The sequence below is a fragment of the Lagenorhynchus albirostris genome, chromosome 14 (assembly GCF_949774975.1).
Source record: "Lagenorhynchus albirostris chromosome 14, mLagAlb1.1, whole genome shotgun sequence".
Lineage (NCBI taxonomy): Eukaryota > Metazoa > Chordata > Mammalia > Artiodactyla > Delphinidae > Lagenorhynchus > Lagenorhynchus albirostris.
Window position 1 is genome coordinate 958,809 of NC_083108.1, and position 26,080 is coordinate 984,888.

A 26,080-nucleotide genomic window follows, 5' to 3' on the forward strand; every position below is an offset into this window, starting at 1 on the left:
GTGAAATGTGGGAAAAATGAGACTTTGTCTTTATGACTCTGGGCAAAAACCACTTATCCTTACCCTGAAAGTAACTCCAATTCAACAAAGAAAAATGGAGGAGCTACAGAACAATAAACCAATTATAGTTTAAAATGCAAAATAAAAGTTAGCCTTTTAAGGACAAATAATGTCACAAAACCTTTACTTACTGATATCAAACAGCCAGAGACACAGAGCCTTGCGTTTACTGTGTGTTCTCAGGCATGTGCTTTCTGTTTGTAAATTAAGATGAAATAATAGGTCAATATCACTATAGGACCATTACAGGCAGATTTAAAATGTCCACAAGAGGACTTCTGGTCCAGACCAGACCTGCTTCCCCCGGATAAGCACGACCACAAGCTCAGGAATGGTGCAGGAGGTGCCCGCAGGAGGCCTCTGAAAGGTGGTAGGAAAGGCAGCTGGTGGGGCCCAGGCCCGAGGATGAGCCCAGGGCTGCATCCGGCATCCCTGCCCCCAACCCTTCCCCTGCTCAGCGTTTCCCCGCGGCGCCCGTCCATGCGGAGGTAAACGCCTGCACTCCGTGTCACTGCTGTGTGTTTTGTAAGGACATGCCACAGTGTGCCGTTGTCCTGGTGGTGACTTTCTCTGTGTCACATCCGACCGTTTGTTCTTGTGGCCAGAACATCGCTGTGAACATCCTGGTACATCTCCTGGTGCAGATGCTTCTTTAGGGAACAGACGCTGGGCCGAAATGCCCAAGACCCACTTTACAAGGCAGTGTGCCACGTGCCGCTCCCACCAACAGTGAGGAGGACCTCCCCATTCGTCCTGTACTTGCAGACACGTCAGATTTTTAATGCGGGAGGAATGACACGTTCATTGCATTAAGGTGTCCTACTCACGAGAACAGGGTGTCCACCCATTGAATTAGGTCTCTGTAAAAGGTCTTTTAAAATTTAAAAACATACATCCGCATGGTTCTTACCCATTTCTTGTTAAAATTTGTTTCTAATTACTTTATACTTTTTTGTTGCTATTCTAATTGGCATCTCTAGAATTAAGTGTCCCAATTGTTGCTGGTACAGAGAAATGCAGTTTAACTTTGAATACTGAGTTGATATATGTAATTGAACTCTTACAATTCTAGACATTTTCCTGATGGCTCTTCTTGGTGTCTGTGTGAAAAAGCCATTGAATTTGTTTTCTTTGGGAACAGTTCTCCTGGTTGAATTGGACTCGGATCTCATCTTGGTGGCTCCTGGTTTCTGACTGTATGTGTCAATAGAGGCCAGGCTGCCTGGTGCTGTAGCCAGGGGCTCGGGGCGGTCCTCTCCTGATGATGGGCAGCCTCATGACCCCCTGTATCTCGCTGCAGATCCAAGTTGGCTATGAATTCAGTATCTCCCCAGGACTCTGTTCTGGAGACATTTTCGTACATTTCTGTAGGATCTCTTCACGAGCCATTTTGAGTTTGGGTTTGCTGTGTTCCTGCTTCTCCATCAAACGAATTCCAATTTCTGGATCATCTAATGGCACTTTTGCTTGATTTCTAGTATCGTTAAAGATTTATCCTTTAAAGTTTTTCCCATCTGTGCAGTGAGTTGGGAAGGCATTTTCTCTGTCTACCTTGTTTTTTTTTTTTTTTTTTTTTTGGCGGTACGCGGGCCTCTCACTGTTGTGGCCTCTCCTGTTGTGGAGCACAGGCTCCGGACACGCAGGCTCAGTGGCCATGGCTCACGGGCCCAGCCGCTCCGCAGCATGTGGGATCTTCCCGGACCGGGGCACGAACCCGTGTCCCCTGCATCGGCAGGCGGACTCTCAACCACTGTGCCACCAGGGAAGCCCTCTGTCTACCTTCTTGACCCTGAGGCCCTCAAGTTGTTATTTCTGAGTTATTTTGATTTATGGAGCATTACCTTACGGGTCAATTCCTCAATGTCCCACCAAGACAAGTCCTAATGAAAACCAAATACGATCCAACAACTGGATTTTGACTGAACTGCAGTAAACTTACAAATTCCTTATGAAGGCTGGCTGCTATAGAATACTGAATTTTCACATTCGGGACACGGTACACCTCTCCACTAATGCCAGTCTTTTACGTTTCTCTGTCAGGTCTGGTCACTTTCTTCATCCCCAAGTTTATGCCCACATGTTTTACATGTACTTGAGCTATCGTGAATGGGATCTTTCTTCTTCAGTCTATTCTACACATAAGGGAGCTATTTTTACTGCTATTGTTATTTTAATTTGTAAGCTGCCACTTTACTGATTTCTTATTTTTAGCAGTTCATTTCCTTGGTTGATCATTATATCTGTAAAAATGTTTCTTCTTTTGGTTGTGGACCTTCTATTTCCTGTCTCACAGCAGTGGCTGGAGTAATAAATGTTAAATCAAAGCATGGTACAGATTAGTCTTTCTTCTTCCTGACTATAGTGAGGACTCATCTAATATTTTATTAAAAATAAAGTTTTTAATTTTATTCAAGACATATTTTCTTTACCGTTTATATAAATATTCTTTTATTTCTGGTTCGCTAAGAATTACTAGGATTTTATACCATGAATCAACAAATCAAAAAGGGATTTTAACCCTTAGATATGGCTCTTGTTATAGTTCTGGATTCAATTTGTCTTTTACTTAGTATGTTATGGATTGACAAGAATTCTCTGATGAAAGGAAGAAATAAATGAAATAAGGACAAAGAGAATTTGGAGCATGCAAACTTAGGGTGGGATAAATCATTTGTGGTGCAGCTCTTTAGGAGAATGTCACTGTTAAAATAACAAATTCACATATCTTATTGTTATTTTCTTCTAATAGCTCATAACTATCATTCTATAATAAACAAGCCCTTTTTGCTCTTAAGAAGCCAATAGAGAGGTGTTAATACAGGTAGTTAAATAAAACAAAAACACAACTGTAAGGCTGTAGAAAGTTCAAAATACAGAAATATATCTTTTAAATCTCTAAGAATGTCACATTTTGCTAATTCTTATGATATTCTTATGTTAGAAGATGAAGATTAGCTGGAGGCCAGTTTCAAGGGCTGAGTCTGGGGAGTTTCTTTTATTTAATTTAATTAATTTTTGGGTCTTCATTGCTGCGCACAGGCTTTCTCTAGTTGCGGCAAGCAGGGGCTACTCTTCGTTGCGGTGTGCGGGCTTCTTATTGTGGTGGCTTCCCTTGTTGCGGAGCACGGGCTCTAGGCGTGCAAGCTTCAGCAGTTGTGGCACGCAGGCTCAGTAGTTGTGGCTCGTGGGCTCTAGGCCCACGGACTTCAGTAGTTGTGGCACGCAGGCTCAGTAGTTGTGGCTCGCGGGCTCTAGAGTGCAGGCTCAGTAATTGTGGCGCATGGGCTTAGTTGCCCCGCGGCATGTGGGATCTTCCCGGACCAGGGCTCGAACCCGTGTGCCCTGCATTGGCAGGCAGATTCCTATCCACTGTGCCACCAGAGAAGTCCCGAGTCTGGGGAATTCTAACCATGAATTCAATACTCTGTTTCTCAAACACATGCAGGCGCACGCGCGCGCGCGCACACACACACACACACACACACACACACACACACACACCATAAACGTGTGTGGGCACAGACACGCCAGGATCCCCCCGCCACTAGATGCCTCCAGAGGTGAACGCGCGCACAGCGGTACCTGTCTTGTCGGTCAGCAGGTACACCAGGCGCCCCAGCTCCTCCGGGATGGTGCTGGTCCGGACCACTGTGCCTGGAATATTCTCATCTTTCATAATCATCCACCCGTAGGCGGCTTTGCCCATGTCCAGGTTCACACGCAAACTGCCAAAGAAAACCCATCGCAGTCATTAGTGTGATCCAACACCTCACGTCCAGGTTTTCCATATAAATTTATTTACTTAAATGCACTGTCTTTAATTTACATGGAATAAATAGATCATATTGGATTTCAGACTTTAAGATAAATGAACATGTTGACATTTGAGTCAACAGGCGTCTTTTCCCACGCCCAGAGTGTGTCGGCAGATGCCGGTGAAGCAGGTGCCCCTACTCGGCCCTCCAGCCCGGTTTGCAACGGCAGCCGGACCTGGGAAAGGTGGACGCAGCGCAGCTCCCCATCCAGGCTCAAAGGGGAGAGCACCATGTGGAAGGAAGGCGCCGGCCTTCCTGGGAATCAACATCTGAAACGGGTCTGGATATCTGGCCCGTCATTTTACAAAAGCAAAGAAGTGGCCCCAGTGTGATGAGCGCCCTGCGGGAGGGGAACAGGCTCCGCGGGAGGACCGGGCAGGCGGAAGGCCCTCTGAGCGTGCGAGCCCCTGGGCCAGGCCCTGAGACCAGAGGACCAGAAAGGCTGAGAGTGGGGGGCGGGGCCAGCCCGCCTCGCGGAGCCTGGACTTCAGGGTCAGAGCCACGACCCCAGAGCAGGCTGAGCCACGGCCCGAATTACGCCTACGGTGGACCGTCCCGCACCCGCCCGGCATGCACCGTTCTGCTGGGGTGACTGATGTCCACGGCACCAGTACCTGTAAGCTGCCCTCCGACACAACACTGACCGTCTCCTTCCACCGACCAAGAGCCGCTGTGGCCCACCCATGCCAGGTGTACACACTGATGTTATGTAATTTGATGAAATGGGATTATTAACAGAAATCAAGAGATGTTTTTCCACTTCAGTGAAATGGAATGGTTTTGAAAGATTGGATAGTGATGAATTGTTTTAAAAAAATATTTTTAATAAGGTGTGAGTGAGACAAAAAACATGGAACTTAAATCTTCAGGAAAATTCTCACCAGACAGATCTGTAAAATCACTTTCCCTCCGCCGTAAGGAAATCCAAAGTGGAAATTATAAACCATGCACTACAAATACCTCTTTGTATGAGGAAAACGCAGATTTTCAAAACATACTTAAAAAAAGGGCCAGAGCTCTACATGAACAGACTGGGGAATGAACACACATTCCTATGAATTCATGTAAAACGTAAACACATATGTGTATGATTTGTCGAAATTCGTTTTTCTCGTTGACCCATTTTTAAGCAGCCCCGTTGTGCAGGACGCGGGCCGGTGGTCCAGGAGGAGGGCCTGCAGGACACCGGCTAAGGCGCTCCGCCCGGGGACTGCTCTGCCCTGTGCAGGGTCCGCTGCCCTCTGGCCTCAGCACCCCTGGGACAAGCCTTCTGCAGAGCCCATGGAGCCACCCGGACCGCGACCGGCATTCCCCGGCAGCCCGCATCCAGAGTCGTGCTGCACACGCCTGTCCCCCTCGCGTCTCCCCACACACTCCCGTCACCTTAGACGTCTACGTGTTACCCTCTGACCCAACTTTTCCCCGTGATTCTTTCTCCAAAACCCAAATTCCACATACACAAACTCCCCACGTCTGAAACCTGTTCCCTGGACACCCTCGCGATACCGCCATCTCCCACGGAGGCAGACGTTGTTCTGTGGACAGTCCATCGGGGTCCCATGTGGGGCTCCAGACTGCTCACCCCTTTTCTGCTTCCAACCAGCAAGGGCCTGAATAAAAGCCCTCTTCCCTTTGATGCCTCTACCACACACCATCATCTTCGTGGATAACCACAAAGTTATTCTAAACACGAGTTCAGAATATTTAGGATATTAGAGAACTGTGAAACAAAACAGAAGAGCTTGACAACAGCAAACATTAGTGAGGATGTGGGGAAACAAGTATTTTAATGAACTGCAAGTAGAAGTGTAACAGCGGAGCCACTTAGAGAGGACCTGGCAGCACGCAGTGAAATGAAGATCGGCCAGAGTGTTCCCAGCCGTACCTCTTCCAGCCATCGGGCCACCAGGAGAAGCCCCGACGTGCGCCCAGCAGCACGTACCAGGATGCCGTCCGTGTAGCACTGATCATGAAAGCATCCAAGCCACCCAGCAACAGTATAGTTAAAATTGGGGCAATAGCAAACCGAGGTACAAATACACTTAATACAATCATATTTATGAATGTTTTAAAAATACACAAAACTTTATAATGTTCACGGGTCCCACCATATGCACCAAGGCCATAAAAACATGAACAGAAAGGACCCACCCCAATTTCGGGAGAAAAATCACCTCTGGGGAAGGCAGGAGCAGAGAGAGGGAAGGTCCATGACTTTATGACATCTACCTTCTTAAAAAGAAAAAGGATCTGAACAAAGACTGAACATGTTAAATCTATGGCAAACACAAGGGCATTTGTCACTAGACTCTGGACCTTTTACTTACCTTAGAAATTTCATAGGTTACAATTGTATAGTAAGATTGCAACTTACAACAAATGGTGGTCCATCCTACCTTGGACAGTTTTGTTGCAATCCTGCCCGAAAGCACAGGACTAGAATAGAGACCTTCCAAGCCTGGAATTCTAAAGAGCCCCCTGTAAGGACACGCGCTAAGAACGTACCACTGCGGGGAGGGCTGCTTGCTAGCTGTTCCCAGAGCAGCTCTCTCTATATACCAGGTGTGTCAAAAATGTTCAGCTGTGTCTAATTTTTTTTACACAGAATATTTTTATTCACAAGATTTTTATTTCATTTGATTAAAAGAATGCACAGGCATGAAATGCAAACTATAAGTGTGGCAAAAAGAGTGAAATCTGGCGACGAAAACCAGGAAATCCAAGACATCCAGGGGGTGCACGTAGGCAGGCAGACACCCAGGGACATGGAACAATACTGCACTGAAACGACAGGGGCTGGCACGGGGAAATGTGCCACGGCTCAAGCTAACGCTGAGATACCCCCAGGAAGAAGCCAGCACAGAAGCAGCCCATGAACCAGGAAGGGCTCCCAGGGTTTCGGCGAAAAGTAAGAACCACCAACAAATGAGAGGCCCCTTAGCAACGGTGAAAACAGGGCCTAGATTTAGAGGTAAGAAAATTTCATTTGTTCAAGAGGCTAGAATTTGGAGAGCCAGTAAAGAAAATATCCAATCACAGTAAAGGAACCAAACACCTGGCGCAGGGGTGCGGGTGCCACTGTCCCTCAAGGCAGGACGCTGGGCGTGGGTGGCGGCCACTTTTACGGCAGGTAGGACACGAAAACGTGGGTGGGTGAGCGGCAGCCCTTCTGCACGCCTCCGAGGCAGGCTGGTGAAGCCCTTTAGTCAGCAAGGAGTCACTCAGCCCCAGACTATCACCAGGTAGAACAAGGACAGAGGAATTATACCTTTGTACATCACCAGCCGGGCCTCGTTCGTCCTCATTAACAATCAGACCTAAGACCACTCAGACAGGCTTCAAGTTCTACCGGGAACTCTGCACCTGACTTAATTCTACCAGGAAAGCAGCAGACAGGACGGACAAACTCCATGTGGTGAAGCTGCTCGTGTCCAACCCTGCGACCTGCCTATTAATAAACACACACTTGGAAGGCGATCTCCAGGAGTCAGTCAGCGAAGAAAGCCTGCAGGCGAGTCAGAGAAATTCAAATAAAAGAATCACAGTTCATTTGTCCATAACCTTCACATCTTACAGATTATAAGACCTGTACTCGTCAGAAAGAAAATCTCTAACTGACAGCGACACAGACCTTGTAAAGCAGCCCCTCGCTAGCTCTCGGCTCTTCCGAACCCTGCTAGGAGGGTGAGGACACGGCCTGCGAAAGGTGACCTGCGGGGAGAGCACCGCAGTCCCCGGGCCTCCCCTGCCCCAGGGGCGCTGGTCCAGGATGTGCCATCGCCTGCACACAGCACCTGGCTTGTGTGAGCCCCAGGGGTCTCCCATCAGCTGTAGGGAGGCGCTCGGAGGGGTGGCCAGCCAGGAGGAAAGGCTGGCAAAGTACTGGGGAGCGTCTTGCCAACAGGCACTAAGTAGCAGCCGCCCAGGAAGAGTTCAGGGTGCTAGGAAGGTTGGAAGAAGAAAAAGAAGGATTTTACAGGATTTCTCTGGTGGCGTAGTGGTTAAGAATCTGCCTGCCAATGCAGGGGACATGAGTTCGAACCCTGGTCTGGGAAGATCCCACGTGTCGCAGAGCAACTAAGCCCATGCACCACAACTACTGAGCCTGTGCTCTAGAGCCCGCGAGCCACAACTACTGAGCCCATGAGCCACAACTACTGAAGCCCACAGGCCTAGAGCCTGTGCTCTGCAACAAGAGAAGCCACGGCAATGAGAAGCCTGTGCACCGCAACGAAGAGTAGCCCCCGCTCGCTACAACTAGAGAAAGCCCGTGTGCAGCAACGAAGACCTAATGCAGCCAAAAATTAAATAAATAAATAAAAAATAAAATAAATAAATTTAAGGGAAAAAAAGAAGGATTTTACAGGGACTTATCTGTGATTTGGGTGTGGTCATAAGACAGAGTCTCTAGGAGTCAGGGAATAAAGTGAGAGTCAGAGTCACTTGGTAACACGCAGGCCAGATGGCCAACGAACGAGCAGGAGCCTGGTGGGCACAGAGCAGGGGCAAGGCCTGGGCGGGGCATGTGACCCCTGTGAAGACGGCCCAGCTGGCTCCTTGAAGTCGGGAAGACAGGGCTCTTCTCTGTGTGCTGTGGTCTCCTTGCAGCTTTTGGTCGAATTACTTTTGAAGACATCAGCCTGCCTCAGGGATCTCAAGGCAAGTGGGTTCCTATCTGCAGCCGGACGGGCCTTTCTCAAGAGCCTGCAGTCTGCACTGGGCATGGGGCTGAGCGGGAGCCAAAGGAGCACCTCTCAGGTTCCTCCAGGTCGTGCTCCTGAGATCCGGGCCAGAGAGGGTTTACTAATACAACCACTGCTGTACAGAACTGTAAGAATATAATACTTCATGAAATACTACATCACAAATCAATACCACTGGAATAGTTTAGGTTGACTACAAACCTAAATCCCCTCAAGGAATGTACAAAGCAGTAGTTACTAGTGAAAAAGGGAATGGAGATAACCTTCACGTTCAGAAAAATAAAGCAGAACTACTGCAGAACGCAAGTTCATGGTTTACAAGTGAAAAACTATTAAAAGGAAAAATACCTTCAACTAGGACAATAATACCATACAGGTAGGAAGTAGAGCTTAAGTTTACTCTGATTCACACGGTACATCTTGATCAAATGTTAGTACAGGGATTCCCTGGTGGCGCAATGGTCGAGAGTCCACCTGCCGATGCAGGGGACGCGGGTTCGTGCCCCGGTCCGGGAAGATCCCACATGCCGCGGAGTGGCTGGGCCCGTGAGCCATGGCCGCTGAGCTTGCGCATCCGGAGCCTGTGCTCCGCCACGGGAGAGGCCACAACAGTGAGAGGCCCGCGTACCGCCAAAAAAAAAAAAAAAAGTTAGTACAATAGTTTGCTTTTTAATGCAAAAAATTTCTAGCTCAAACTTCAAACACCAAGTTGACAGAGTAATTATCATCACCATATTTAACTTACTTTTTAGTAATGTTCTAATTTAATGGAATTTAAAAACCCAGACCTCTATTCGACTAGTACTTTATAGTTACATGATTTGTGAACAAAAAAATATATGTTAAGCCTACTATTTTGAGTATTACAGTAACAGATTATAAGGTAATAGATACCATATATATATTTAAGCTAAATTATGTTGCTAATTTACAACTGTGAAATTATCTAGAGACCTACTCCAAATAAGTGGAAAAGTCATTGCAATTTTTAGATGGTCAGCTGAACCAGAGGCAGTTGTGACCTCTACTGTTATAAAGTAAGAAAAATGAAATAAAGCATCTTCATGGGCCAGGGTGCTCAGGGGAGCCACCGAGAGGAACGTGTGTGAACCCGCGTTACACTACAGAGAAAGCATGAGGTTAACTTTAGACATAAGATCATCCTAATGGTGGCATTGCCTTTTCCAAACAGTCTCATCTTACAGCCACAAAAGTGTCTGAGGAGGCAACCTGGACCCTGAATAGGTGAGGTGTACTTTGCTAAAACATGCAGTGCGACCCCACTGGCGCCCCATGAGGCCTACTACATTTCAACTTAATTTGTTACAATTAAACCTGCAGCATTTATCAGAACCAGGTGAAACAGCCCCAGCTCACACCAGGCTCCGCAGGGAGTGAATCTACCTGAAATAATTCACACGCATTCCTCTGAAGTGAGACGTATGTTTGGATCCTAATCTGAGCAAACAAAAGTCATTTAAATGACAAGTTTTATCTAAAGTAATCAAAACCTTTTCCTGTAAATTGTCATTTAAAGGAAAAAGCACAGATGCTATTTTATCTGAATTTCCCCCCCAAATTTTTCATTCTGTGATTCTTTAAAATTTTCTTGACACCACCGATGGCAAGGGATGGTTCCAAAATGTTTTCACTAGGTGAATTCACCCACGGCCATGCACTGGGATGGTAATATTCTGTTACTGGTTTGAACCTTTCTCCCAGGCTTCAGACTGCATATTCTATTGCCTACAGGGTATCTGACCTTAGATTTACCACAAATACCTTTAAATGAATATATGCACGATGGAGCTAGTTTTCCCACTTCCTCCCCGTCCTGTGCCAAACAAAATAAGAGCAAATTTATTCTTGCTCAAGGAGGAGACGCTTCTCCTACCAGTGAATGGTGTGATCTACCCGTCACCCAAGCCAGAAACTGGAAGTGACTCTAGGTTCCTTTTTCCAGATAGTCCACTCCTGTCACATCAACCCCCTAAAGTCCCCTGAAGCTGCCGCACTGGGGGGAAGCACGGCTTAATGGAATTTTACAGGAATGATGTTACATATGACTTGTATGGATTCCTAATTCCCAAATGTACTAGTTCCATGATCTGGGCTGATGACAGACTTGACCCTTCGGAGCCTTGGTAACAGCACCTGGAAAATGCCACGTGTCAGCAATAGCGCATCAAAGCGGGTGGCTGAGAGTCATGCTGGTGGAGCAGATGATCACTGGCCCTGAACAGCCAGAGAAGGTTTCACAGAAAAGGCAGAGCTGAAATGGAAAGCATGGGGGTGGGCAGCACGTGGGTGCCACCTAGGAAGGCAGGGGGTCAGCCAGGCTCCGGGGCTCAGAAGACATGGACGTTCCGCCACTGGCGGATCGGATATTCCCCCCAATAGGCTAACTGCCCCTGTGATTTGTATCCACTGCAACACACAAGAGGATAAACAAAATGTAGTCTTGGGTCCCAAGGAACAGAAAATCTAGTTAAGTATGGAAGGTAGTTGAAATTGGTAGAAGCAAAATTCTAAACCACATCATCAAGTTCTGGAGTGGGCGTGGGTGGACTGGGGATTCAAAATAAAGTAGTGTTTCAAAAAATAAATTGAGCCTCAGTGTTCAAGGTGGACGGAACCAAAGAAAGCCTGGAGGCCAGAGGCAAGTAAGGAGGTGGCACAGGCCGTGGGCTTGGTAAGCACGGGTCCTGAAGTTCTGAGACCGCGTCTCCCACATCAGGAGGACAGGCACAAACCCAGAAGGTTCTTCAGGGAGAATCAGTCCATCTTCTCAGGTCCCACAACAACCAAATACTGATCAGAGGGTCAAATCTTGGGGTGAATGGAGACAGAGGAATTCAGGATTCTCCCAGCATTCACAGTGGTTTCAGGCCGCATGCGGGGCGGGGGGGCGGGGGGGGCTTGCCGGGCTGTATGTGCACGCGTGCATGTAAAACATCTGTGTAGCAACAGTACAAATACACACAGCAGAAGTGAGGCCAAATAGTCTGTGTCAATTACGTGAGAGGGTAAATATTCCTATTAAAAATAGCACGTCTCTCAGTTTCTAAACAAATAAATCAATATATTAATTACAAGCAATTTAACAGATACACCTTAAAATGTCTCCAAAAGTCAAAGGATGAAGGAATAGCAAAAGGAAACAGGGCAAACACGCCAGATCCAGCAGAATCTTAATAACGAAGCTGATGGAGGGAAAGGCGGGGGCAGAAAGTCAGGAGCCTCCCCGGCTGCAGAAGCTCAGCTCAGCTCGGCTCTCGTCCCAAAGGGAACACTGCCCACGGTGAACCCACGCAGCGGGGCCCCGGGGCTGGCAGGAGGTGGCCCCGCGCTCTCAGAGACTGCCATGCCCGGCCAGTGCGTACGGCCACCCCCGTGCTGGGCCTGGACAGTCCACACTGCATGCAGGCAAGCAGTGGCACCGGGAGGCTGGTGCCCCTCTCGGGAGTTTTCCTCAACGGGTTGGAGAGAAGTACTCGCTTTTCACGAGTGTAATTAAGAAGGCAGAACATGAGCCCGAGGCCTCCAACGCCATCTGTGTAGCCAGGTGAGGAGGGTGCTGGCCAGAGGGAAGCAGAGTCCACAGGCGCGGCAAGAGCCCGAGGGCACGTCGGGCTCCCTGTTCCAGCCACACCCAGACAGCAGCGGCTGTCCTTCCCCAGGGGCTGTTCGGCACGTCGGTTATCCCCCTTTGCCTTACACTCACATCATCTAAAAACTGCATCAGTAGCTCTTTCATGAAGAAACACCATAGTCTAGTTAAAAGGCAAATGAGGTAGTAAATGTATTTGATAAGACGAAAGAGGTACTCAGCATTCTATTAAAAGCCAACACCAATTGATACAAGAAGCTGAAATGTAAGAAGAGCCAGGACAAAGGCACCAAGAGCAGAGTCACGCGCCTGGCGCGCTGCTTTATACACAACTTCGCCCCATGGAAAAACAGGTGAGAACGCTTGAGGTGCAGAGGCTGGGAGACCTGCCCGCGGCCAGAGCTGTCATGGCATCAACGCAAGAAAGCAGACTCACACCCCCTGATTCAAGAGCCTGCAGTCTGCCTCTAAGACAGATACTCACTCTCCTAGATCAAGGGTGCTTTTTAATGACTTCTAACTTTGAAATAGTTTAGATTCACAAGAAGTGGCAAACAGGACAGAGTCCCGTGTGCTCTTCACTTGCTTCCCCTGAAGGTAACATGTTGCACGACCACTGCATGTTACCCAAACACAGACCTGATGCGACAATACGGTTAACTCAAATGCAGACTTGATCCAAGCTCTGCCAGCTTTACACGCACTCTCTGCTCTGTGTCCCACGGAGAGATTCCCATCACCACCCTGTCCACCCATCTCTCCCAGGACACAGACGTTTCCATCATAGCAAGGATCCTCCTACCCCTACCCCTCGAGTCACACCTGTCCCAGCCCTACCCATGGCAACCAGTGATGTATTCTCCACCATTACACTTTGTAACTTCAAGAATGTTATGTCCAAGTTATATGGATCAACAGTTTATTCCTTTTTATTGATGGATAGCATTCATTGTATAGAATACTATACAAGCCTTCATTTCCCAGGTTTTCTATGATATAGTTGTATTTTGTTGTTAAAAGAAAGCTTGGTGCATTCTCAAGAATAAGGTTTATCATATTTGAGACCTCAAAATTTTAGGTTGGGAAGTACTGCCATGGAAGTTAATCAAATTTGTATAACTTCCTTTACACAAATATTGCAGGGAATTCCCTAGTGGTCCAGTGGTTAGGACTTGGCGCTTTCACTGCCGTGGCCTGGGTTCAATCCCTGGGTGGGGAACTAAGATCCCACAAGCTGCACAGCACAGTCAAAAAAAAAGAAAAATTGCAAAACAGTTCTGTGACCTAGGGTAACGGGAGGTATTTTATTTGACCAATGTTCCCACTGAAAACAATAAGAAATACTGTATAATTTTTTTTTTAATTCTTAAAAGAAATAAAGAACTGAGTAGATAGCGAGAAATTTCTGGACTAAATCCAAATCAGCTACCAGAGAGGTCAGGGACGACCATACAATCTCCTTTGCCCTGAGAGCACACGCCCTCCCCAGGAGTTTGGACTTGCTCTTCCATAGTCCACCTGTGCAAGGAGCAAAAGTAAAGACCAGGAACATCAAAAGGTGGAGGTCCAACAAGAGGGCCTCCTTCCCATGACGTGGGGGGCCATGAAGGGCTAACTCTCAAATTTAGAGAGAACCTGGACCAAGGCACCTACACGTGGAGATGGAGCCAGGCTCACGTTTCCTGAATAATTCAGTAACTGTGAACCTTGAACTTGGATGAAGATGTTCCAAGACAGGCAGTACCTCCAAGTACACAGTTCAGAAGCAGGGTATTTGTGTTGGAAAAACATATTTTCATCTTTTATTTCAAATGATTCCTATAGTTAGCTTTTTAAATATAATTGCAAACAAACAAAACCCAAATAAACCACAGCACAACACAACAGCAAACACCACACAGTACCCAAACAACATACCATGAACAAGAGCCACGAGGAAAAAATACAAGAGAACAAAACTACGAAAGGCATCAGATATTACACGTGACAGACACAAACTATAAAACACCTGGATACACAAGAACAATTAGAAGAATACTTGCATGGAATAGGCAAATATAAAAATGAAATAGTCAATGTGATATAGAAACTGAATAAAATTTTTAGAACTAAAAAAATACCAATAACTGAAATTAAGAAACTGATTGGTTTAATAGCTGATTAGACACAGCCAAAGATGAAATTAGTGACTTGAAAGACAGGGCACTAGGAATACTATTTATTAATAGAATAAAGCACGGAGACAAAAAGGTGGGAAATACAAAAGTAAAAACAGGAGAAACAAAGGGTACAGTGTGGATATCTAACCAACCTTGAAAGAGAGGTGACAAAATAGGGCAAAGGCAGTATTTAAAAAGACAAACTAAGAATTTTCTTGGATGAATGAAAGAAACCTATCTACAGATTCTAGAATAAACATTCATCTAGATATTATATCAGAGAGCAGGACAACAACAACAGAGAGAAAATCTGAAAGAGGCTGGAAGGGTCACAGGGGAGTAAGACTTAAATGACAGCTAGTAGACAGTAGCCATGGAAGCCAAAAGAGAGTAAAATAATCATGACAACTTAGAAATCTGTACACAGGTGAAACTATTTTTCAAGAAGAAAAGCCAAGCAAAAATCTAGAGAGTTCCCAACAAAGACCAGCACTAAACAAAAACTAAAAAAATAAATTTCTGACAGAAGAAAAATTATTCTACGTGGAAGGTGTGAAATGCAACAAGAAAAACAAAACATGGATAAACCAAAATTAAGAGGGAATCTGTAGGAACTTCCCAGGCGGTCCAGTGGTTAAGACTCTGCGCTCCCCATGCAGGGGTTCCAGGTTCGGTCCCTGGTTGGGGAACCAGATCCCACATGCATGCTGCAAACTGGGTGTCTGCATGCTGCAACTAAGAAGTCTGCATGTCGCAACTAAAGATCTCTCATGCCGCAACGAAGATCCTGAGTGCCACAACTAAGACCCAGAACAACCAAAATAAATAAATAAATATATTTTTTTAAAAGAGGGAATGTGTAAAACAGTAATATTGGGCCTCCCTGGTGGCACAGTGGTTGAGAGTCTGCCTGCCAATGCAGGGGACACAGGTTCGAGCCCTGGTCTGGGAGGATCCCACATGCCGCTGAGCAACTGGGCCCGTGAGCCACAACTACTGAGCCTGCGCATCTGGAGCCTGTGCTCCGCAATGAGAGGTCGTGACAGTGAGAGGCCCGTGCACCGCGATGAAGAGTGGCCCCCGCTCGCCACAACTGGAGAAAGCCCTTGCACAGAAACGAAGACCCAAACACAGCCATAAATAATAAATAATTAAAAAAAACAAAAAAAACCAGTAATATCTTGGAGTTTAAGAATAACTACAATTAGAATAAATGACAAAAATGGATTAAGTCAGAAGGGGTAAATGGAGTTAAACACTTCTAAGGTGACATGCAAAGGAAATGATTACCTTTAGACTTTGAGAAATTAAGAATGTTTTTAATTTCTAGAATACTAAAAGAACAGAAACTGCTTAGAAAACTTACAAACTACTAGAAAAAAAGTGGAATTATAAAAAATAATAAATAAAATGGTAAGAAAGTAGAAAAATATAGAATAGTTAAGTCACATTAAAAGCACAATATAAAATGATAGATTTAAACTAAAAATATAACAGTATTACAATAATTGTGTATGCACTAAATAGTCAAAAATTATGGGAGTAGATAAAAATTAAACTTTATGCTATTTACAAGAGACACATATAAATATAATTACACAGAAAAGTTGAAAGTACAAAGATGGAAAAAGACATGCCAAGCAAATTAAAGCCAGCTGGCATTACTATATTAACATAAAACAAAGTAGAATTTAATGCAAAAAGCTTTAGCGGAGATAAAGAAAGTCCCTTTGTAATGAGAAAATGCCTAATTCAGAAGAAATATATAGCAATTTAAATTTGTATACAAGAGGGAGGGGATATGGGGATATATGTATACATATAGCTAATCCACTTTGTTATACAGCAGAAACTAACACAACACTGTAAAGCAACTATGCTCTAATAAAGATGTTAAAAAAAATTTGTATATAGTCAATGCCAAAGTCACAAAATATATGATACCAAAAATAGACAGAATTCCAAGGAAAAATAGATGAATTCACAATACTGATCAGAGATTTAAACACAATCCTCAGTAGCTGTTAGAAAAGAAAGAACAAAATCAAGCAGGGGTACACAGAAACTGAAAAACAAGATGAACAATCTTGACCTAACGGACATATAAAACACTGCAGCCAACAATTCAGATTCCATGTTCTTTTCAAGCACACAGAGAATGTTTACAAAAACCAACTAAATATCAGGCCCTATAACTAGTCTCAACATATTTCATAGGTCTGAAATAATGAATGCTATGTTTTCTGACAACTATGCAATTAAGTCAAATATGAACAAAGACATACTTAGAAAAGTCAAATATGGTTGTAAACTAAGAAATAACTTTGTAATAACTATGGGTCAAAGAAGAAATCACAGTGGAGATTTAAAAATATTCGGTAGTTGACAATAACGAAAACACTATACATATGAAAACTTTTAGTATGCAGCCAAAGTAGTACTTACAGAGAAATTTATAGCCTCAACTGCATATATTCAAAAAGGGGAAAAACCGTGAAAACTAGTGAATTAAGCATCTATCTGAAGAAGTAAGAATAATAGAAACCAAAGAAGGTAGGAGGAAAGAAATAAGGTAAGGTAACATTAATAAAATAGAAAAATATTATATAGCATAGAAAATCAATAAACTCAACCTTAAGACTGCTAAAGTTGACAAACCACTGGAAGACTAATCAAGAAAAAAAAGAGAAAGGGCAGAAATAAGTATCAAGAATGAAGAAGATCAATATCACAGATCCTACATATAAGAAGAGATAACAAGAAAACACTATTAACAAAATTTAATTTAAAAACTTTGAGGGCTTCCCTGGTGGCGCAGTGGTTAAGAATATGCCTGCCAATGCAGGGGTCACAGGTTCGAGCCCTGGTCCCAGAAGATCCCACATACCGTGGAGCAACTAAGCCCATGCCTGCAACTACTGAGCCTGCACTCTACAGCCCACATGCCACAACTACTGAGCCATGTGCCACAACTACTGAAGCCCATGCACCTAGAGATCATGCTCCACAACAAGAGAAGCCACCACAATGAGAAGCCCTTGCACCACAAGGAAGAGTAGCCCCTACTCACCACAACTAGAGAAAGCCCGCAGCAACAAAGACCCAACGCAGCCAAAAAAATAATAAATTAAATTTTTTTAAAAATTTGAATATTTAGGTACAGTTGACATACTTCCTTAAAACCGTAACTTTTCCAAAACTGACTCAAGAGGAAATTAAAAGCCTGAAAGCAGCTTTTCTAACTCTTTAAAGTTAACTGTTTAAACTATAACTAGTTCAGAAATATAGTTAAACTAGTAAAGAAATCAACTCTGTCAAACATCTTTCCACAACAAGAAGTTCAGGCTGACATGGCCTCCTTGATGTAAATATGTCCAAGGGATAAATAATTACAATTTTAAACAAAAATATTTTAGAGAAGACTCATCAATATAGTTTATGAGAATAGCATAATCTTGATACTAAACACCAAAAGAATGATGTAAGAAGGAAAGTTATGTCGATCTCACTCATGTAAACCAATGCAAAAATTTCACAAAAATTACAAGCAAATGGAACCTAGTAATACATGAAGGTGTATTATACCATGACCAAGTTGTGTTTTTCCCCCAAAAGAATACAAGGTAGGTATAGCATTAGAGCTCCACAGCCCTCTGCCTGACCCATGCCAGCTCTGGTCTCTGAGTTATTCTTCCTTTTTCAAAATGCAGCACATGTTTACAGCTAGGAAGCTCTATCAGTCCATTTTCAGCCTGCAGAATTTGGGATTCTGACAGGCTTCTGATCTTGTCTCTGTTCCTTCCAGTCCAAGCTGGCAGTGTTACTGCTGGTGTAATATTCTCAAAATCTCTGTGGGGCTCTCGTGTGTGTCATGGGGGTCCACACGTCCACACAAAAGGCTCCTCCACAGGTCTTTGCTGGACAACCCCATCTATTCCTCACTTCTGCTGAGATGGCTAAGTGGGTCCATGAGTACCACACCTAATCTCTTCAGCAAAAGGCTGTCCAGTCACATCCTTGGACTTCTCTCCTGTGCATGCTTTCCAAACGCTGAATCTTCTAATATTAGCATCTTCTGCAACCTGGATAGGCTAAAAATTTCCCAAGCCATCAATACCTAAATATCATTCCTAGGTCTAAGTAAGGTTGAAAGAACTCTTTTCCCCAAGCATGCTTCCTGGAAAATGAGGCCTTACTGAAAATATCTGGTAGGTTAGCTCAAACCTGTAAAATGTCGCAGAAAGGGCACCTGATTTGTAAATAACTTGACAAAAACCTCCTAAGAATCTTCCTTCAACAAAACTTCAGGAAAGTTAATTCCAACTTTGGAAGCGAATTTTGTACCTGTGTAGATAACGTTTTCGACACTCCCTTCTTGGTGTACTGACCGAGCAGGGCTCTGAGCAGGGCACCAGGCGCTGCCCCGGGCACATGGTGGAATGTGCGTGTGGGCATTTCCCTGGCAAGCCTCCTGCACACCCGCTGATCCGACCGCCCAACCTACAGAACATGAGAGGAAAACTGCCTCCCAAGCCACACAAGCTCTCATCGACATCAGCGTTTACAGAAACACACCCTATTGGCAAGAGGTTCTCAAGTGTTGCTCGGAAGGAACGCGCTGTCGCCTCGTGGAACACCATCGTGCTTGTACTGCCCACATCCGCCTCACGTGGGTAAACCCTTCCTGACCCAGCACTGGCAAGACGGTTGTTTCTGATCCGCTAGACTTATGCAGCATTTTAACGCGTATGCGCAAAGAACATAATCATTAGAGACATGTAACTGCAAGTTGCTGGCCTGAGGGAATCTGACGTGCCCCGTAAAGTGTTCTGATCGTTTGCTTTGTGCTGTCAGTGACACAACGAACTACGGAACATACATTCATTTTAGAGTTACAGGAGTTACGTCTTGTACTATTTTCCTTGACAGACAAAGTAAACTGGATCAGGTGACTCAAACATCTTTAATTCTGTAGAGAATTTCTATGAAACAGCTTTTCTTCCTTAAGCTGGAAAAGCCTTTTAAGAGTGTTAGTCAGACAGATGTAGAGAACGAACCTATGGACACCAAGGGGGGAAGTGACGGGGGGTGGTGGTGGTGGTGTGATGAACTGGGCGATTGGGATTGACATGTAGACACTGATGTGTATAAAGTTGCTGACTAATAAGAACCTGCTGTACAAAAAAATAAATAAAATAAAATTCAAAAAAAAGTGTTAGGTCAGTAGAAGAAAAAGCACTTTACTTTTCAGAATTGTGTATTTTGCAAAACAAAAAAAAATTTTAATCTATTCTTTATTAAATGCAGAAGTGTATTTAGTAAATACTAAAAGTATCGCTACTCATAGTTTAATGGAAACTTTGCAATGGGAAAACAAACTTGGTTGAGTCAAATGTAAGCCTTAGGCCCCTAAATCAGTGCCCTCTATACTTTTTATGTTTTATGGTTTTCATCTCTCTGCTAAATCTGTATAATTGCATCCTCAGACTGTGAAAAACAAGGAAAAGTATCGTGCTGAAGTAGGCATGAGATATTATGAAGCTAAACAGAGGTACAGTCATAATTCTGTCTAGTAAGTCTCTCCAAGCTTGACCGAACATGTTACCCTAAATAGAAAATTGTTGATGGAAAAACTAGAACAAGCCAGATTTGCAGAAAGCCTTGTACCTTTCTCATTTTGTAATCACTTTTTTTTTTTTGGCCACACCATGCAGCACGTGGGATCTGAGTTTCCTGACCAGGGATTGAACCTGTGCCCCCTGCAGTGGAAGCGCAGAGTATTAACCACTGGACTGCCAGGGAAGTCCCATATAAACAGACTTTTTAAAAGGATATACAAAGCATGCACTCTGATGTTCACTGCAGCACTATTTACAATAGCCAGGACATGGAAGCAATCTAAACGTCCATCGACAGATGAATGGATAAAGAAGATGTGGTACATATATACAATGGAATACTACTCAGGCATAAAAAGGAACGGAATAGTGCCATTTGCAGAGATGTGGATGGACCTAGAGATTGGCATACAGAGTGAAGTAAGTCAGAAAGAGAAAAACAAATATTGTATAATATCACTTATATGTGGAATCTAGAAAAATGGTACAGACAAACTTACTTGCAAAGCAGAAGTAGAGACACAGATGTAAAGAACAAACTTAAGGTTACCAAGGGGGAAGTGGAGGTGGGATGAACTGGGAGATTGGGATTGACATATATACACTATTGATACTATGTATAAAACAGATAACTAATGAGAACCTGCTGTATAGCACAGGAAACTCTTAAAAAAAAAAGGATATACATACTGACATTGTCAGTTTACTGAAGAAAGAAGTTAAAGAGAATTTAAAAAAATAAAGAGAATAAATAAAGAGAATTAAATAAAATATTAAAAAAATAAAAGTTGAATATTGTTCAATGGTTTCTATCAGTTAAGGACAGAAGTGCCCCAGAAACAAGAAGGAAGAGAGTTCTCACCTGGCCTTTCGCATCACACAACACAAACAGTAGTGAAGTGACAGCACATAACATTTCAGAACTGATACAAGCAACAGAAACGAAGAAAAACAAGATTAATGAAAGCAAAGGAGAAAACCCTGGGAACTCCCAAGAAAAGAAGATGTGCTGAAGAGATATGGGAATAGGAGCTGTCTGTTGGCAGCTGCAGAAGGACATGCGGCAAGGACTGGGTTAACAGCTAAGATGGGCGGTGCTGACCCTGAGACTCAGTCCCAGGAGGCCGGCTGAGCTGGCACTGGGTGGGGCTCGCAGTGGGGTTCACATGGGGCTGCAGGGTTCACACCAGGGTCAGTGGAGTTCACACCACGGGGCAATGAGATTCACACCAGGGTCAGTGGGGTTCACACCAGCGGGCAGTGGGCTTCACACCAGCGGGCAGTGGGGTTCACACCAGGGTCAGTGGGGTTCACACCAGTGGGCAGTGGGGTTCACACCAGGGTCAGTGGGGTTCACACCAGCAGGCAGTGGGGTTCACACCAGGGTCAGTGGGGTTCACACCAGGGTCAGTGGGCTTCACACCAGCGGGCAGTGGGATTCACACCAGGGTCAGTGGAGTTCACACCAGGGTCAGTGGGCTTCATACCAGGGTCAGTGGGCTTCACACCAGGCAGTGGGGTTCACATCAGGGTCAGTGGAGTTCACACCAGGGTCAGTGGGGTTCACACCAGCGGGCAGTGGGATTCACACCAGGGTCAGTGGAGTTCACACCAGGGTCAGTGGGCTTCATACCAGGGTCAGTGGGCTTCACACCAGGCAGTGGGGTTCACATCAGGGTCAGTGGAGTTCACACCAGGCAGTGGGGTTCACAGCAGGGTCAATGGGGTTCACACCAGCGGGCAGTGGGTTTCACACCAGCGGGCAGTGGGGTTCACACCAGGGTCAGTGGGGTTCACACCAGGGTCAGTAGGGTTCACACCAGGGTCAGTGGGGTTCACACCAGCGGGCAGTGGGATTCATACCAGGGTCAGTGGAGTTCACACCAGGGTCAGTGGGCTTCACACCAGGCAGTGGGGTTCACACCAGGGTCAGTGGAGTTCACACCAGGGTCAGTGGGGTTCACACCAGGCATTGGGGTTCACAGCAGGGTCAATGGGGTTCACACCAGGGTCAGTGGGGTTCACACCAGGCAGTGGGGTTCACAGCAGGGTCAATGGGGTTCACAGCAAGGTCAATGGGGTTCCCTCTTTCGTTCTAGGTGGATCATTTCTTTCACACTGAGAACAATACATTCAATAACATCATATTCAGTGAAACCAGACATCTGTTTTTCTTCATTCTTAAACCCACCTTATGGGAATGATGTAGGAGAAGAGCAGGAGAAAGCGGAAGAGACTGCGGTACCAGGGACCTGAGAATCCCTGCAAGGTCACCATGACAACCGAGAGGGCAACCAACGCCAAAAACAGCGCTTTGGTCAGCTGATTGAGCTCAAGGTCCAGCAAACCAACCTGAAAGAAAATGAAGAGTTAGGACAGAACCACATTCTTAAATTTTCTTTTGTACTAGCTTTCATTATACTGAAATACAAAAATGTACTAACTTTACATTTTCTTCTGAAAACTTCTCCTGACATTCACACTTCTTTCTGAAAAGCCTTTTAGAGATTTAGGGAGAATTTCTGAAAGTGCCCCATGGTCCCCAGAGCATTTCCAGAAAGAGTCTACTGAGAAAACACGAGTCTTGAGTATCCAACCACAAAAAACTCAGATCCTTTCTCTAGATAATGAGGTTACGACCAGCAAGTGGACAAAAGGGGATGCGGGACGAGAGCCGCACGGACGGCCCGGCAGCCCGGCCAGCTCTCCGGGAGCACACGCGCCTTTTCCTCTGCACGTGCCACGTCAGGGGATCACTTAGGATTTTCTTCAGAGCAGGACAGTATGTCTGTCATCTCTCTCTGCCAAGAGCCTCCCTGAAAAGAACTTCTCTTAATTAAGAAGGAAAGCAACAGGGGGAGTGGTTAGCCTGCAATGACAGCTTGTTAATTCGCGGAGGTCCTGTACGTTAGGTCCTCCCGGTAAGGCACACACACTCCAGTTCATCCTGTGGGTCATTTGCCAGCTGAGCAAAACGTGAGGGAGAATTATGTCAATAAGAATTAGTTCCTTTTTTGTGTGCGTCCTGTGTGGGATCTTGGGGACAGTAAGAACGAGATACGCAGACACCATCCATTCTACAAGTGAAGAGAACACAGCTCTTCTGAAGCATGCAGCTTCAATTTCAAGCCCAGCACCTCCACCAAGTCCTGCTCCGTGCTTAGTGTCATTGCTGAAAGACTACCGGGCAATGCAGCGTGGGGGGCAGAGAGAGGAGCGGGGAGGGCGGTGCCAGGCTTTGTAGAAGGGCTTTAGAGCCACAAAGAGGACAAGTGACGCCGTACGGCAGTTAAGATCCCTCAAGACTCTGTGTTTAGGCTAGTCTGGCTCTGCCACCTGGCTGCACAACCTTGGGCAAGCTGAGCATCAGCTTTCCCATCTGTAAAATGGGCTGAAACATGTCTTCCTGACAGGACCCGGGGGGAAAGAGAGGACGCACAGCACAGGGAGCACAGCTTCTGGTAGAGAGCAAGCCTGCATGCATGCTACTACTATTGTCATTACTATTATCATTGTTATTATTATTATTAAAAACCTGGATTTGGGTCTCTGCTTACTAACTGTGTGACCCTGGGGAATGCTCTTACGCTCTTTAAGCCTCGCTCTCCTCCTCTGTAAACTGCTGTCACCCATCCCCTAACAGGTGCCTGGAGAAGCCCAAACATGTGGCAAAGCTCACTGTCACTACTGGTCACGCTCAGGCCAGGGCACAGCAGGTGCTTAACAGAACTGCTTATATGTAATTTATATGACACTAGCAGAAGACTGAATCCTATCAGGTTGTCCATCTGCCATCTGAGTTTCTTCTGAATCTGGTACAAATTTTGAAAAAGAGAAATTAAATAAGAAAACATGATTACCAAAACTATACTATTATTCTCAAATTTAAAACTTTTAGAATTACTAACCTACTTAATACCAGTTTATTTTGGAATGCCTTTTGAATACCATGTCTTTGGCCAATAAAAAGCTAGCCTTTTCCACACTTCACTGTTTAGTTTATATCTGCTTTTGATTAGGGTTTGCCACAAAGGTTCATGAGAACGTTAGCACCTGTAGTTACAAAGAAAGCACAACACTTTGTCAGAAAACCCAGTTAAGTGCAGCAGTGAAGAAAATTCACTCATTATACAAGCAAGTTTAAATACCTACTACATTTTTTGCTGAACTCTATGGTTATGAAAAATGCGTCCACTATGAGATTTCACCCTTCAAGAGACAGCCAATCTAGTAGGAAGTATAAGGCGAACACCAGTAATACACCCTATAGAGGAGAAATCTCTAACCAAGCTTATGGGGGAAGTCACTTCTTAGAGCTGCCCGTCAGCACTGCTGTTGGCTGACACCTAACGGCCTTTAGAGGCTCCAGAAACCACGGGAATGACAACAGGGACCCAGAAGCTACACCGCTGGAAGTCTGTCTAGCGCACTCGCCCTACCTCCACACCAATCCCAACACTACAGGGTCTGCGCAGTGGTCTGGGAGCCCCGGGTCCCCACCTGCAAGGGCCCTGGAGGTGGGAGCGGGGCCAGGGGCGAGGCGGCTCTGCAGCGTCTGCGCCTCCAAGCCACCACCCACAGAGGTCCCGCCCCTCCAGGCCCCACCCCACCACAAGGTCCCACCCCCACTAAGTCCCTCCCCTCACCAGGCCCCTCCTCTCCACAGCCACCACCCCAGCAGGCCCCGCCCCCTCGCCTGGGACCCGCGGCCTCCTCTGGTCGCGCGCACTCTTCAGACTCGGAACCCCAGAGACTTTAGGCAAGTGCTAGAGATGCGCTGTCTCCTGTGCGCAGCTTGTGCGCAGATGAGACCCTTCCCGGCCAGGCCGGCCGTGTCTGCAGGGCTCTGCGGGCAGGGCTCTGCGGGAAGCGCCCTGCCGCCCTAGCGGTCACTTCCAGCGCAGTGACCGGGCGAGTGGGCAATGGGGCCAGCCGGTCCGGGCTCGCCACCTCTGGGCCGGGACGAGCAGCAGGAAGGACCGCGCCGACGGTTCTGGAAGCTTCCCCGGTGGAGCGGGACTGGGCTCCGTGAGAGCGGCGGCCAGGGCCATGGCGCCTGATTTATCAACTCCATTTAAAAACCGGCAGAACCAGGACAAATACGTTGCAATTTCCGCTACTTCAACTACTATATAGTTTATGCTTGAATTATTGAGAAAAATAGGGTTTTGGATTAAAATGAAAAAAAATTAAGCCAGGGAAGTAGAGCATGTTTCAAAGCCCGGGCCCTCTGCGGTGACAAAGACGGCCTAAGTTCCAAGCCTTGCGGAGGGTCAGATGAAGTCATTACTCATTCAGTCAGGGAAAAAAGACTCAATTACCTCAACGTAAAGATGCTATCAATGAATGCAAAGTGCATATTTTACTCTATTCATCCAAATCCCATTAAAAAGTGAAAGGAATGATTTAATCTGGCCTTCCAGAGTTGGCCTTTTTTGTAATAAAATAAAGAATCACTGTCTTGCAAAATGCATAACCACTGCCTCACACTTTCCCCTGCATCATGGCAGTGAAGGACTGTAAGAGCTGGGACAAAACAGTCAGGAATGAGGACAAAGTTTCCTTTGAAAAAATGACCCATATAGGATGGAAACATTACAAGCAGCCCACTGCACATTGATATTCAGCTAATTCAAAGTATTAATACCTTTCTAATTGACGAGGACACATGTGGTCAACTGCCTGACTAGTGACTATAACTGAATGTCGTCTTCACCAAACCCTTCTGATTTAAAGGACGAATGAAAGGTTTAGCAGAGAAAACACAGCTTCTCAGTAATGGGCTGTTCCCTGCTTTCTTTCAGGAGCCTTTCCTGAACTATGATTATTCTTCCTCGAACATAATTGCAACTGAGCTATAGTATATAGTATGATCTTTTTTTGGGTGGGGGTGGGGGTGGGGGGGTGGTCAATTCTAACAAAGCACAGTGAGAAGAAAAGAGATACTTCAACTATTTTTTTAAAGGTCACTTTCAATTTTATACTCATTTCACTAGAACACCCTTAAAAGTTTCTTCAACTTGTCTAAAATGCAATCTGGACTCAAAAACTATTCAATATGAAAGCTAGTTAACTTTAAAGCTACAAATTCTATAAAGAAGGTGGTAGCCTGAGT

At 45.5% G+C, this 26,080-nt stretch overlaps 1 protein-coding gene across 7 annotated transcripts in view; it reads right to left on the reverse strand.

Moving 5' to 3' along the window:
* The window catches only part of ATP9B (ATPase phospholipid transporting 9B (putative)), a 224,170-nt gene that overhangs the window by 55,698 nt on the left and 142,392 nt on the right, over positions 1 to 26,080 (reverse strand). For all 7 annotated transcript variants that reach the window (XM_060121782.1, XM_060121781.1, XM_060121783.1 and 4 more), the window contains 2 exons: positions 22,157 to 22,317; positions 3,643 to 3,785 (listed from right to left, as the gene is read on the reverse strand). In XM_060121782.1, the coding sequence (XP_059977765.1) occupies positions 3,643 to 3,785; positions 22,157 to 22,317 (304 nt within the window). The remainder of the gene's footprint in view (positions 1 to 3,642; positions 3,786 to 22,156; positions 22,318 to 26,080) is intronic.